General features: G+C 35.4%; 1 protein-coding gene across 1 annotated transcript in view; it reads left to right on the top strand.

The window, feature by feature from the left end:
• LOC122815696 (mucin-19-like) overlaps positions 1-15,096 on the top strand; it is a 1,162,279-nt gene that overhangs the window by 328,082 nt on the left and 819,101 nt on the right. Inside the window, exon 5 of the mRNA XM_044088411.1 lies at positions 1,170-1,230. Coding sequence (XP_043944346.1) covers positions 1,170-1,230 — 61 coding nt within the window. The remainder of the gene's footprint in view (positions 1-1,169; positions 1,231-15,096) is intronic.

The raw sequence follows: 15,096 nt of genomic DNA, 5'->3' as shown, positions 1-15,096 counted from the left end.
CATGCATGAATGGGTGTACCTTCTTTGAAGGTTGTGCATCAGGGCTGGCAACTCGGTACGTAAAAATCTACTGCCAATCATTAGTGGACCGGAGTTCCTCTGTGGCGACCCCTAACCGGGAAAAGCCGAAAGATACAACAACAACATATTGCTAAGTAGAATTAGCCACTGCCTCAGATTGCTTCATTACCATGCAGCATGGCCAATGAGACCATCCTCTAGACTCATGCACCCACTAATGGGAAACCAGCCACCCTGGGTACAAAGTATTAGGGTAGCAATTGTCAGGTGCCAATTAGGAATCCCTATTGAAATGTTGGCATTTGAAATGCTGAGTGATGATATGTATAAAAAAGAAAGACCTCTCCTTAAAACTTCTTTTTGCAGGGGGAGCAAGCCCCCTGCACACCTTCCATGTGGGGAGGAAGCCCCCAAAGCCCCAGATTTATATATACCAACTCTGAGATCCCCATACCTCAGTAAAGGGAATATTCCGAGCAATGGCATTTCAGACTTAGTATATGTATGTCTATGTAAGTCCAATTTTTCAGTCATTCAGTCTTAGTATTTTAGGACTCACTCTAGCAGGTTTCCTCATTTCAAATGGTTAGTGCTGTTAGTCTTAAGTGACGAATGCTGGTATACTGGTATTGCATTTGCAGTCAGAACCGAAATACTTTAGTGCTCCATGTGATGCATGAACTGCAACAGGTGTTGTTAGCTACAGCTGTTACACAGCAAGCAATTTGCTACAGTTTAAAAACAGAGAAGGATTATTCTTTTTTTTCCTCAGCATAGGAGTAGAGTTTCTTTTTAAAGTTTAGGGACACCAGGTTAGGAAATGGCATTGGAAGGCAGAATAGCTCGTTTCATCTCTGGGGCAGTCTATGAATACGAAAGAGTTACTGTGAGAGGGAAGCCACTGATGATAAAGATTGCTGTTCACTGCAATCTTTTCTAAATCCCAAGGATCATATTGCATCACTTCAATATTTTAGTTCAATATTTTTATTCATTATAATAAACTATGGTGAATTTTAATACTAATTCACAAACATGTCTGTTGCAATTATATTTTAAGATTTTCTAATGGAGCTATTGCAGTAAATGTTCATTTATGTTATTGTTTAGCTTTGACAATGGTGTCTGTTTGCTTTTATTTCTTTTAGGTAATATTTCATCAAAATATAAACACATGTGGACTATGTGGAAGCATGGATTCTGAATCAGGTACTTTGAAAATTCATATTTGTTTTATTCCATATTTACATGTGGTCATTAAAAATCATACTTTTTAAATTGAATTTATAACATATAAAGAACAAATTAAAGAAAATGGTATTCTAAATGCTCTTGGGCACGAGAAGCTTGCTACACTAAGCACCTACCCCATGCATGAGTCCACAATCAGTGGTTCTACCATTGCTTGCTCATTCAGCATATGCTAATGAGAACTGGTAGAGGCCTATGGCCAGTTTCTAAATATGAGTCAAGGTTCTAGTGCAAAAACTCTTCAGAATTTTATATTAGTGAAGCATGTCAGTATAAAACCAAGAAGCAAATGAGTAGCCCATAGATACCTAAGGGCAGTTTTGGTGCAACAACAGCTCTACCTCTAAGATGAGATTGCTACTGCAGGCAGTGCATGGTGAAAAGCCAAAACTGCTAGCAGTAGCAAATTCCATATACAGATGGAGTTGTTATGATTGTATGGGAGAGATAGTAGGGGGAAGGCCAAGAACCAATGCATGTTCTCCAGGGTTGTCTGTAAGTCATGCCTGAATGAAATTGGTAATGACTCACACAAGATAATATTTATTTGTTTACTTAACATTTGTTGACCGGCAAAGTCTAACTTGGAACAAATCAGTTTTCAGTGGAGGCCCGGGTAGAAATGCTCCAGATACTTGTCTTTGTAACATGGGAGGAAACCAGAGCACCTGGAGGAAACCCACACAAATGCAGGGAGGACATGTAGACTCTGCACAGAAGGCACCCCAGCCGGGAACTGAACCATAGAACCTCTTGCTGTGAGGAGAAAATGTTAACCACTGCATCACTGTGTCATCCAATAATAATATAATAATAATTATAATAATAGTTCCTGGTTGGCTAGAGTTACGCATGCCCATCCCAGTTTGAAGACAGAGAGACTGCATATATGACAAGCATGACAGCAGTTATGCATATATTGTCCTGTTTGTCATTCAGGTGGCACTGCTATACAGGATGGTCTTTTGGTTGTGAAACTGTAGCCGTATGGCAACTTTGGTATTGCAAGTACAGTAGAGATTGGTAAGGCTGTAGCATCAAGGTACTTTGGGCACCAGCCAAGTTTTCTACTGGGATCCACCTATACCAGGAATAGTTAATAAGATTCATTAGCAGAGAATATTGAAGAACCTCATAACCAACTCCAATTGCAGTGGAAATCCCTTGCAGTTACTTGTACAATTGTAAATGAGACTTTTTTGTGGGATTCATTCTGCCATGCAGAATGTCATGCCTGATAGCAGGGATATAAATTAGATTTGGGATAGAAGAGCAGGATGGCAGAAGCTCTCAGCTATGTTGCTTTGAAGTTTGGATCTAGCTCAGTGTATCCTACCATGCTGAGCTGGTAGCAACAGAAGGAAATAGTAGATGTCATTGTACCTTTGACCAGTTTTTACCAATACAGGAAATTGTGCCAAGGAACTTCACATCTACATTAAACTAAGTATACCTTACATGCATTTGTCTCTGGAGCTAAATCATCAGTGTCCATTTGTCAAGAAAACTTTTATTTTTGCTAAGCATGTTGCAGCCAATAACCAGCACAGCTGTGGGAGCCTAAGGATTAAACTACTTCTATGAAGTAGTCAGGAAGCACAGGTGTAGAGTGTATTGGTAATGCACTGTCTACAAAAAGTTAAGGAAACTCGAGTAAGTTCCAAATGTGCTACACAATGGAGTATTCTTAGAAAATGTGGGGAAGACTGAAATTCTTTAAGTTACAGGTGGTGCATGTCTGAACAGGTATTTCACCTTTAATTTCAATTTTTTTGTGGATCAAAACATCAAAGTGAATTGAATTTGAGCTGAATTTGATAATTTACTGGGCAGACCCCTTTTAGACTTTTGTATTTTTCAAAATTGCATTAATATTCTCTTCCTATATCTTTTTATGCCACTTATCTCTGCCAACAATCTTCTCTTCCTCCTAAGCCAATCAACCCTTTAATTTCAACTGTCCTATACCATTTGCATGATGCTAAGGTTGAGGTCAGCCATTGAAAAGATCACCCCCAGGCAAGTTCAGGAGCTTTCTCTGGTTAGAAGTGCTTGCAGGCAAGGTGGGCTTGTTGTGACACTGCCAGTCCAGCTATCTGGAGTTTTGTAAATTATCGTATGCCATCTGTGAATATTAATATGATTCATATGCTTGTCTTACAAATGCAGGAGAACTATATGTTATGTGTATATTAAACTACTGGTGAAGAAGTTTGGGTTGAACAGGATTTGTACAATCCTGAGCTTCAAATATGTAACCACAGTGTATCATACTGGAAAAGAACAGAAATGTATATAAACTATATACCTGTGCAAATATATGCTTTAATAGTAGAAGATGAAACATACAGAGTTAACTTGCAAAACTTCAAGACAATAAGCTGAAATTAAAAGTGTTTCACAGTGTGCTATAAAAGTTAGTTAATGCAACAAGGACACAGGATGTCTCGAGCTAGAATTATTTTTCTATTGTCTTGGAAAATAATAATTGCTATGTTTAAAATGTAAAGTGTTTTTATTGCTCTATGACCTTTTAGCAGCTGCACACTTCTGAGAGATATGCACTTCTCACACAGAGATGTTTAAAAATTCTGTTAGTATCTCTTAGCCTGGAAACTGAAGGCAGGTGACAAAGAGTGATGTAATCCAAGCTGACCCACCAGTAATTTTGATAGTAATTTAACAACTCTCTCAGAGACAAACTTTGCGTTTTGCATCTTGTCTTTAACCTAGAAACATCCACTCATCAACATCTGCACTTGCCTTCCTAATTGTAAGTAACTAGATTACAGTAATTTCTCTTAGATATAGATAGGAATATAGTAGAGATTAGGTCAAATGTTTTCTGTATTCATTTGAAACTGTCCTGCAATGTTGTTTTAAAATATTTCCTGTGATTCTGAATTTTGTTGTCATTGTATTAGGTTATTGAATATTGTCTTGTTCTTTTATTATTTACTATTAAATATATTTAAACCTATATTTGTGGCTGATATTTGTGAGACATATTTAAGCTCTTAGAGTACTTGCATATGTATTTGATGACACTGTACAGGCCACTCCTTAATAGCCTTGCTCTTGGTCACACTTACCATTTGGATAATAGTAACATTACACAGTAGGATCGGGCAGCCTTTGTAATGGCCTTATAGTAGCTGATAAGTAGTAGTTGGTGGCAGTGATAACTACCTTATTGTTTGGGCAGAAGGGGGCAGAGCTAGTACACCTGTGCCAGCCTTCCTCAAGAGTGTCTGTGTGTTTGCATATAAATCAATTCTCAAAGTGTGTGATTGTCAGTTATTTAGGCAGGGACATAAAGCACTGGTTGCACAGAGAGGGTGCTGTAGGTCTTGGCTTGACCCCATCACACTACCCACTTGCTGACTCAGGAGTGCATCTCCATGCTGTTCTCAGATGAGGCAACTTTGTCATCCATCTTGAGAAGAAGCTACCAGTGAGCACTCCTCCATCACCGTTCAGACAGGCAGGCCCAGTGGCTGGTGGGGATCTTGTAGTAGGTCGGGTGGATAGTGCAGACCATGACAGTTGGTGCTTCACCACAGCCTGAATCATTGCTGATACTGTAAAAGAAAATAATTGGCTTTAATCAAAACAGCAAAGACAAAAAAGAGAGAGAGAGAGAGAAATAAATGCAAATGTTTAGTAATGTGTGTTACACTTTATTAAAATAGTATATTACTGCCAGCAACACACTACACATACACTGTCACCTGGAGACTATTTCACCTCATTTGACAGGCCAGATGATTTGTTTGCATCTCTTCAGCCACTGGATTGCATAAAAATACAGTTCTGCATATCATATCCCTGGCAATGGAAAGGAAGTACAATTACATATGCTAGGGATAATATACAAGTGCCAAACCAAAAAAAAAAATCTTTTCAGTAATAAGTTGCTATCTCTTCCTAACCTCTTCTTTGTCACTGTATCCATGCCTGTACTGCTTGCCTGAGTGAGTGCTGCCAGCAGCATCATTCAACAACCAGTTATCTGCTTTGTAAAGGGGGTTTCATACTCCAGTAGTATGCACTCCTTATGATACCTGTGCAGCAGATGAACAAAGATCTTACAATCCCTGTTGCATCATGTGACACTCTGCTGAAGTCAGTGCCTGTGGAGGCTATGTCTACCAGGTGAAAAATGATAGCCTGGTGCACATGGCCTCACATACTGAACATTGCATGATGTGCTTGAGTGGACACCATGGTAGTCTGATGTACATCAAGAGCAGTCTAATACAAATGGTCAGTAGCATGAGATAAGTTGACAGTAGAGTGGTTATGATTTGCAGTGGCCATGCATGAATGCACATTATACATGAATGCCCAGCTCAGGAATGAGAAGACACCAGGATTGTAGTGCTGACTATGGCTGATAACACATCATATTACAGCTGTCATTGAAAAACAACTGCCCTAAATCAACTCATTATTATAATTACTGAAGTGTAAGGTCCATCTTTGTATGCTAAAACAGATTGTTGCCATATTTCAGGAGACTGCATTATGTGAAGCAACTTAGAGAGCCAGAATGTAGCATATATCAGAATATACTGACATATAAGCAAACTGACAGCAGACAGAGAATACTGTTAGTGGACCCTAGGGCTGACCACAGAACCACTCAAGGGGGCATGAAAGCAACAGGCACAGTCATAGAGGAGAGAAGTGTGTGGGCAGCACTACAGAAGACATGAAAGAGGACTGATATGCTAAAGAAGCAACTTGACAGGATAAAAGGGATAGGGCATACAGTCTGCAGTCCTTTTGATAGACTCAGTCTGACAGGACTTAGGGAACATGGTCAGATCCAGTCATTCTGCTGCTGTGTAGGGTTCACAGCTGCATTCCATCTTCATGTAGACTGCATTACTTGCTACATGGTAAATGAGGCCTTCAATACACCAGGCACAGACTGTGCTAGTAACATAAATGTGAACAGTAGGCATAGCTAACATGCCCAGTGCTGCAACCCTATGACAATATCAGAATGAGTACAGAATAGTAATGAGAAGAGCTTTGGCTACTGAAAGCATTTGGGGACAGTACTACTGCCATGGACAGTTATACAAATGCCCACTGATCGACATGTGTGTAACACATAAATGTAAACATCTTATTATAAGACTGAAAAATGGCAATGGCAGGAAAAGTTCACTTCACAAGAAATGGAGGTGCTACTACAGTCCCTACACATACATACATTGTGCTTATCCTTGTGAAGCGTGGCATAGTGGCTTCCATGTTCAGGTGTGGCAGGAACTGGTGCAGGACATAAATAGAGTGGGAGGACATAATAGAACAGTCATACAGGTGCATTGCAAGATCATCAATGTGAAACTGCATGCCAAGACCAAGGTACCTGAAATTGACAGGTTAACTACTGAGGATGGACCACCAACACACAGACATCTCATTGAAGCAGTGGAATTTTTGCTATCCATTACAGAAAAAATGTGAGAGAACCCTCATACTTGGATATGACTGGAAGTGGAAGCTGGGATGGCTATGACTGCCCTGGTGTCAGTGGTGGGTGCATTATGTGGGTAGTAGCCTGTGATATTCCTATAGGACAGTGACTTGCAGCTGTAACTGGTTTACCCAGACAAGCATGTATACATATCTGTCATCCAAGGACACTGAGGCTGCAGCAGTAGCAGCCTGTGCCACAAACTACATATGTGTCCATGAGCTATATATGCAATTGTCAAGTAGCAGTCTGTATGCCACATGGTGGCAACAATCAGAAATATGATCTAACATCGCTGTGAGTATATTATCTGTAGCCTTTTACAGGTTAAACTATGTAAAGATCTTGCACAACAGGTCATAACATGCTTGATCTCAATGTGTTAACAGTGTTTGCCAATGATGGCACAATGTAGATGGCACAGTCCAATGACACAATGACACTGTCATCAATGCTAACAATGGAGGGCACACTCATATCACCCACAGCTGAGATGTCAGTGGAATGGCAGAATGATCCCCTGGTATCTCCTTTGTTTAATGCTGGATACCTTTTGCATATTAGCCTCATACAATCTACAAAGGAGTCACCCCACAGCTGACATCTGAGATCAGCACTGCTTCTAATGTGCATGCGCCAAGTATAGAGTAGATATTTGTAGCTGACCATCACTGCCATGGCTCTAGGAAATTCCTGGACCTGTAAGTCACCCTTGGTATCAATCAATGGATGCGTAGCTCAATGATCTAAGTATAGGCTGTCATTAATCACACAATGTTAGGCATTTTGGATGTGTTTTGTGGCCTGCATGATGAAGTGTAGCCACTGCTAGGACTGCAGGACATCCTGAAGCTTATGCAGAATGGCATGGCATGCGAGCAGACAAGAGTACTGGGTTGGTATTAATGGAACAAACAATTTATGTGATGAAAATGGAAGAAACACTACTTAATGATTTTTTTTCATATTGTTGACTTCAGTACTGTCAAAAACATTTCAAATTGATTGATAAAACTTTGAAACTGCTAGAACATAACAATGCTATTTCTACAGATGAGTTTAACTTTATGTATGTACATTCTCCTAATTTCGGTAGGTTATTTGGAATACCTAAAGTTCATAAAAACCAGGAAGATCCACAATTCAGGCATATATCTAACAAAACATGAAAACTGAAAGAATTGCAGAATATTTAGATTCTATTTTAAACCTGCTGGTACAAAACTCAGCCTATTATCTTAAGAACTCATGGGCTTTCCTGAATGAGTTATTTCGCAAAAAAACAAAATTGTCAGGTTGTACTTTAGTCACATTAGACATAGAATCATTGTATACAAATATTCCACATCTAGAGGGACTACACTTACTAGAACTGTTCCTAAATAAATATACCTCCTTTTCTAATAAAAAAATTAACACTATCACTACACTAGTAGATATAGTTCTTAATATCAACATCTTTTACTTCAACAATAAAATTTATAAACAGATCAAGAGGGTAGCAACAAAGGTAGTGCCAGCCTTTTTGAACCTGGTACTCAGTGCCTGGTTACTAGAAAATCTTACACATTTACCTAATTTTAATTCTGTGTTAATGTATAAATGATACATTGATGATATTTTTTTTTTTGCATGGAAGGACGACATAATTAACCTTCACACTTTTATTACAGACATGAACACTAATCTAGCTTTGCTCAATTTAGTTATTTCTAAGTATGGACAGTCCATTGACTTCTTAGATACTAAAATAGAAATATTACAGAATGGTGACATTAGCTCAACGGTTTACAGAAAGAAAACATATAAAAATAACTTCCTACATTTTAAGTCAACACCTGTTTTTCATGAAAAAGAACTTAGTCAAAGGACAATTTATCCATATATCAAGGTTAACCAGTCATGATGATGAATTTAAATTTCAAACAAACTTATTAAATAACATGTTTCTTCTCAGAGACTATCTTCTATCTTTGATTGACAATATTTTTGCTGAAGTAGCATCTGTCAGACATTCTAAATATTTACCTATTCTTAAATATGGTTTTAAGGACACCAAAAAAAAAAAAAAAAAACAAGAAATCAGGCATGTCTCTTAGTTTTCCACTGCCCATTTCAAGAAATATGTCACTTATTAGACAAGCGATTACTGATAACTGGGTATTATTATCTGACTTTCAACATATGCACAAAGTCTTTGGTATTACAACTTCCTTTTCTTTTAAAAGGACCAAATCTATTTGCATGCACCTGAAAAATAGGGATTCAAATTTTTTGTTAGAACCTATAACTAATACCACTGAAATTAAAGGCATGTTTAACTTTAACAATTGTGTTATATGTTCTCACATCCTTATTGGTCCACAATATACCTTTCAGCATCTAAAATATACCATATGCTTTCCAAGACACTTTGATTGTCATGCTGTTTCAGTAGTATATGTTGCAGTGTGCTCTGCCTGCACTTGCTTTTATGTTGGAAAAACATCAAGAAAACTGTCAGATAGCTAGATGGCCAACTGGTAACAGCATTTTTTCAGAGCTCCACAAAATCAGCTTTAAAAAACAGGAAAAAATAATATTATCAAATAAAAACACTCAAATACTATTGATAAGCCTTTAGACTAACTGAGTATAACTTTTGGTATCATTTATTCAATATTTTCCTGTCAAACCAACCTGGAGAATACTATTACTTGTGGATATGAGCAACTCAAAGAATTCACACCCTTGAGAAAAGAGATTCAGCTGATATCTTCCACTCTACAGGAACTATCCTTGAAAATGGATGGTTTCAAGGACAACCTTGAAAATCTAAGTGAAAAATGTCAAAAACAAACTGATGTTCTCAGAGAATTATTGCAGCAACAACAAACAAAAATTTCAGACATCGAGACTTCTCTCTGTGATATAGATGGGAGACTGAAAGAGGAAGAAATTCAAAGCAATTTCCTTTTACAGCAGAACAACTGGCTTATCAATAAGATAAATGACCTAGAAAACAGAGTAAGGTGAACAAACATCAGAATATTTGGTCTTTCAGAAAAAACTGAAGGCGAGGACATTATTTTATTTTTAAACTCATGGCTACCTGAAATTTTGAACTTAAAAGAAGAGCTATCTAGTGGCATAGAAAGGGCTCATAGAGCCATAGGCAAAGTTATGTCTTCCTCACCCAATGCTTCTCCTAGATCAATAGTAGTAAAATTTTTATCATATATTGATAAAGAACTTGTACTTAAATCAGCGTGGAGAAGTAGTCCTTTAAAATACAATCAACATCAAATAAGATTCGATAATGACTATTCTTCCAGAGTCCTAGAAATGAGGAAGAAAACATGGCCACTTGTTAAACTGCTTAAACAAAATAAAATAAAAGCACAACTTGTGTATCCTCCAAAAATCAAGATCCTCCACTTAAACGAAATGAGAACTTTCAATAATTTAGAAGAGGCAACTTCTTTTATCAAAAATAATAACATAATAACAATTCCAGAGGAAATGGACTGGGCATCATCTTTGTCTTTAAAAAGATCTCCGGAGAAAAATTCTTGGACTGATGTCAAAAAGAAGAAACAAAGAACTGATTCAAAAAGCACAGCAGTTACAAGTTCTCTCAAAGATTCAACTAAAAATGAAACACACTCTAAAATAAACTAAGCGTATGTATAACATTTGATTTATATTGCTTATTACTATATTTTTCTTCATGTTTATCTTTCTTTGCTTTCTTCACTGTTTTCCCTGCTCTTTAATATTTCTCTATCTCCTTTCTCTACGCTATAAATGCTTTTATGAGTTTAAATTACCAAAAAAGTAAATCTAATTGTTATATTATTGATAAATAACACTGATTAACAGCTGTGTATAGTTTTTTTCTTACTTTGATATGATTTGTTGAGATAGAAAGGTAGGGAAGGGATGGTATGATATAGAGGCATGTGAGATTGGTACGAAGTTTAGATAGTGCAAATATGTTAAAAGTTTTTTTTTTATTAAAATATTTAACTTTAAAATAAATAATTGGATAAAAATGTTGAGAGACAATAAATAATGTCTGTTTTAAAGCTTAGTTTACTTCTAGTTCGTAAAACAGACTATTTTTCAAATTTTAATGTTCGTTGGCGAAGCACGAACGTACACATAGTTCAGAAGAGTTTCCGCGAGCTACTGAGGGTACCAAATCATTCGCACCTTTCTGGGCACTTAAAAAGGGAATTAACTCCATGTATGTATGTATGGATCAGTCTTAAAATTGGCTGCTAATATATGCTTCTTTCTATAAAGCATCTCTACAACTCAGTAAAAAAAGGAATGCAAAAATGTATTATGAAGGACAGTGTTTACTAGTGCACATGTTTAAATCCTTGACACAGCTTTCTGTGCTAAATCAGGCACATCTTACAATTTATTACCCTGGTTATTTACAGATATACTTGTCTTGATACTTTTCGGGAATTACAGTGACTTTCTGTGATGACATGTCATGTTATGCCTAACAGGTGTTTCGTGATTAATAAATATTGGAAAGCCTACCATATATTTTTTTATAACAAAAAACTATAGGACATCTGTATTTCAAATAAGTATAAGTAGTTGGTTTTACATTCCTTACCTCATAAACAACAAATTTAAAATTATAATTAGTATGCTATATTGGTCTCAAGTAAAGAATTCCCATTCCACTGGCTTAATTTGGTTTCAGATATTTTTGACATAACAAGTTTTCTCTTTATCTGCTAGATTTAATCTTTAATTGATGAATGGATGCTCTTGAGCTTGTTCATTAATGTCCGAACAGAGTTCTGATATGCTAGTTGTAGTAGACTAGTGGTGTTGTTATAGCTAGACTGTCTATGGTTTTTTGGGGTCGGATGTTAGGTAAATTAGCTAGGACAGTATAATGAGAAGAATACATGAATACACTGTTTGTAACAGGATCGAGAGAAGTAGAAATAGGACAGGGGGAAGGTCGAGGTGAACATAGGGAATTACTCAGTATTTAATGGCATTGGGGATGTTGGCAGGCAACAGTACTGGCAATTAAAATGTCTAAATGTAGAAATATATGTATGCTTCAAGAATGACAGCGTAGTCGTAGGGCAGTTTGAGACATTGTTTTGCATCACAGATGCTGTGACAGGTCTTACACAGTTTGTATCATGTCAGACAGCTAGATAGGCTATATTCATGAAAAAAGATTAGCAGTTGTAGCTTTCTCGATTGGGGATAATCACACCAGAGTTTTGGTTAGCTGGTGATTGGTAGTGGCTCTTTATGATGCTGAGGTATTAAATTTCAACACCAGAAAGAGAGATTTTCACATAGCCACTTTTGATTGTTATTTCCTAACAAGTGACTGATAGAACTGAACTGATATATACATCACCATGAGTTCCTTATTGCTATTCTACAATAGTAAATGAGATGGGATTATATTTGCAAGATTCTATCTATGCCTTGCATAAAGGTGCTACTATAATGTTTATGCTTGCAAATCTAAATGGGGTATTTTATAATAGAATTTCTTGCAGATACACCTTGAACAAATTTAATCTCACAGCATTTTCCAAATATAAATTATTCGATTTCTCATCAGAGTCTTTACTGAATTTAGTCTTTATTTGTTCTCTGTTTGTCTTTTATTAGCCTTTGTAGAGTATGTACATTCCGAATTGCTAGGTCACATAACTACACTGAAGAAAGCATTATGCAGCATTTGTTTCCACATTACCTGTCTTTTGTTTTCTTTCAGTTTATTCTTATTTTATCATAAGCAATGTATATCACATATTCGTTTGTCAAAAATGATTCAGTCCATTTTACATATGTTATTTGAGTCAGTGTCATGTTTTGTAGATTGTCGCTAGCAATCCATTTATTTGTAGCTAACTAAACCCAATTTAAAATAACGTGAGCAGACTAATATGGTCTTTTAAGGGGACAGAGGTAAGGATTCTTATTAAGATAGAAGATGAGACACATAGAACAGATGGTGCATATATGTATCTATACCTGCTGAAATCACAAGACTCTGGGCTTGTTGTAAATTCAGATTTCTTTTTCAATTTGTAAATAGCATCTGCACATTAATGGCACACAGACATAGTGTCAATTATTTCTTAATCACATGTAGCTGCCAATTTGTTTATGACAATACTTGTCAAATCTTTAACATTTAGCAGAAAATGCAACTAAACTGACAATAACTTTTCTCTTATTAGGTTATTTACTTATTCACAGATAATTGCATCTATGTTATTAACTTTTATTGGGGAATTCAAGGTGGTAGATCTCTTCTGTATACCTTTGAAATAAAGTTTATAGCAAAAATAATATTTTAGTAAAACACAAATATCTGATAATATTTGAAATAACCAGCATAAGCACTGTAGCTGACTGTCTTTATTAGTCATATATTAGTACAAGCCAACTTCAAGATATTGAAATACTATAGATATGCCATACTATGGTCAATATTTCATGTGTTTACTCTATACATGAAGGTTAAAATACAACATGATTCACAGTTCTGAACATAGTAATGTCATTTCTTATTATAAATTTCAAGTCCAGCATCTGTAGTTTGCACATAGAATCATTCACTGCTTTTCCATGTTAACATCATCTTATGTGCAAATATAACACAGTATAACACATATTCAAGGTTATTAAGCATGCTGTAATATTTTCTGATTTGTGCACAAGTTGTTATGATCTTGATAATAACATTGGAATGCATCTTCAGTTTTAATAGGAATATGTATGTGTAGAGATACATATGGTATAATATAATGTTGCATTTCACACAATTTCTAAGGTGATGACCTCACGGAACATATTGTATATATTTAAGTATCGGGTCCAATGAAAAACTTTTAAAGATTTTTACTAAGTTACTTCTCAAACATATAAATTGACATGGGAAAATGCACTATAGAGCATAACAAATGCAGTAATGTATGTATGAATATCAGTGTAATACTTAATATGGCATGACTTATGAATCAGTTCAAAGGTGCACAAAACTTGTTTAACCCATAGAAAAGACTGACTTATAATGATTTCTGATGGGAAATTAAAGTTATTTGGCATTCTATAGTTGCTCTCATATTAAAACCACTAAGATTAGCATATCTCCAATAAATTATTATGGAGCTTACAGAAAATTCTTTGCTGTTAAGGTATGAGGGACAATCTGTTGGATTTTTTTTTCATCTAACAGATTGGTAATGTCTAGTAGGAGTATTTTGGTATTACTATTTTTTATTACTAGATGTAGTTGATTTTGTTTTTAAATTTTTTCATTCTTATGGGCCTGAGTTGGACTACAACATATATCTAACAACAGAAAAAGATAGGAATGAAGAGTCACATGAGCAATCTATATAATAAAATAGAGTACTGGGTTGGGTTTGAACCATAAATCTTACTGAACTAAATAAATTACATGGACTTGACATTGCTTTCTATAAATGTTAATGGCTTGAATATCCCTAAGAAAAGATCTAATTTATTAAGATATCTAAAAATTAATAAAGCACAAGTAATATTTCTCCAAGAGTCTCATTTTAATACAATTGATAAACATATCTGGAATCCAAATGAATACTTAATATTAGCCAATTCCTCACATAAAAAAAACAAGAGGAGTAATAACTTTGTGGAAAAAAAGTATTATTAATCCTCAAATTATTTACAGTTATGAAGATAAAGAAGGTCTCTTAACAATAGTCATAATAAAATATAATAATAGAATTTGGACATTAGTAAACTTATACTGGATTCCTGGTATGGGTATCGGAACTGCAAAAAAAATGTAGACTTTATAAGTAACACCTATAAAGGCAATTTGATATTGGCTGGAGATTTTAATTGTATTTTAGATAATTCGGAAACTACAAATATTAGAAATCTATGTCTCACGCCAATAGCTAAATTACTCATTAAATGGATTGAGATTCATAATTTAATTGACACATACAAATTTAAAGAAAATAACTCTTTACTATTTTCTCATCAAGACTATAGATTTAGCACTCATACTAGAATAGATAAAATTTATGTTTCACATGATTTAAACACAAAAATAGTAAATTTTAAAATAATGCATTGTCCTATTTCAGATCATAATGCACTTCTTCTCAAAATTCAAACGGAGTTTAAAAAACTAAATTTCTTAACAAAAATACCAGCCTATATTACAAAATTAAAAGAATTTAAACCCTGGCTAAATCTAGAATTACAATTTTTTTAGACACTAATTATACTGAAGATTTAAATATAAAAATGATTTGTGATACTTTAAAAGTCTATATACATGGCAAAATTCT

Source organism: Protopterus annectens, chromosome 11.part0 (genome assembly GCF_019279795.1).
Source record: "Protopterus annectens isolate FY-2018-M chromosome 11.part0, PAN1.0, whole genome shotgun sequence".
Taxonomy (NCBI): Eukaryota; Metazoa; Chordata; order Ceratodontiformes; family Protopteridae; genus Protopterus; species Protopterus annectens.
Note: the sequence above shows the minus strand (reverse complement) of the source record. Positions and strands in the feature narration are given on the sequence as shown.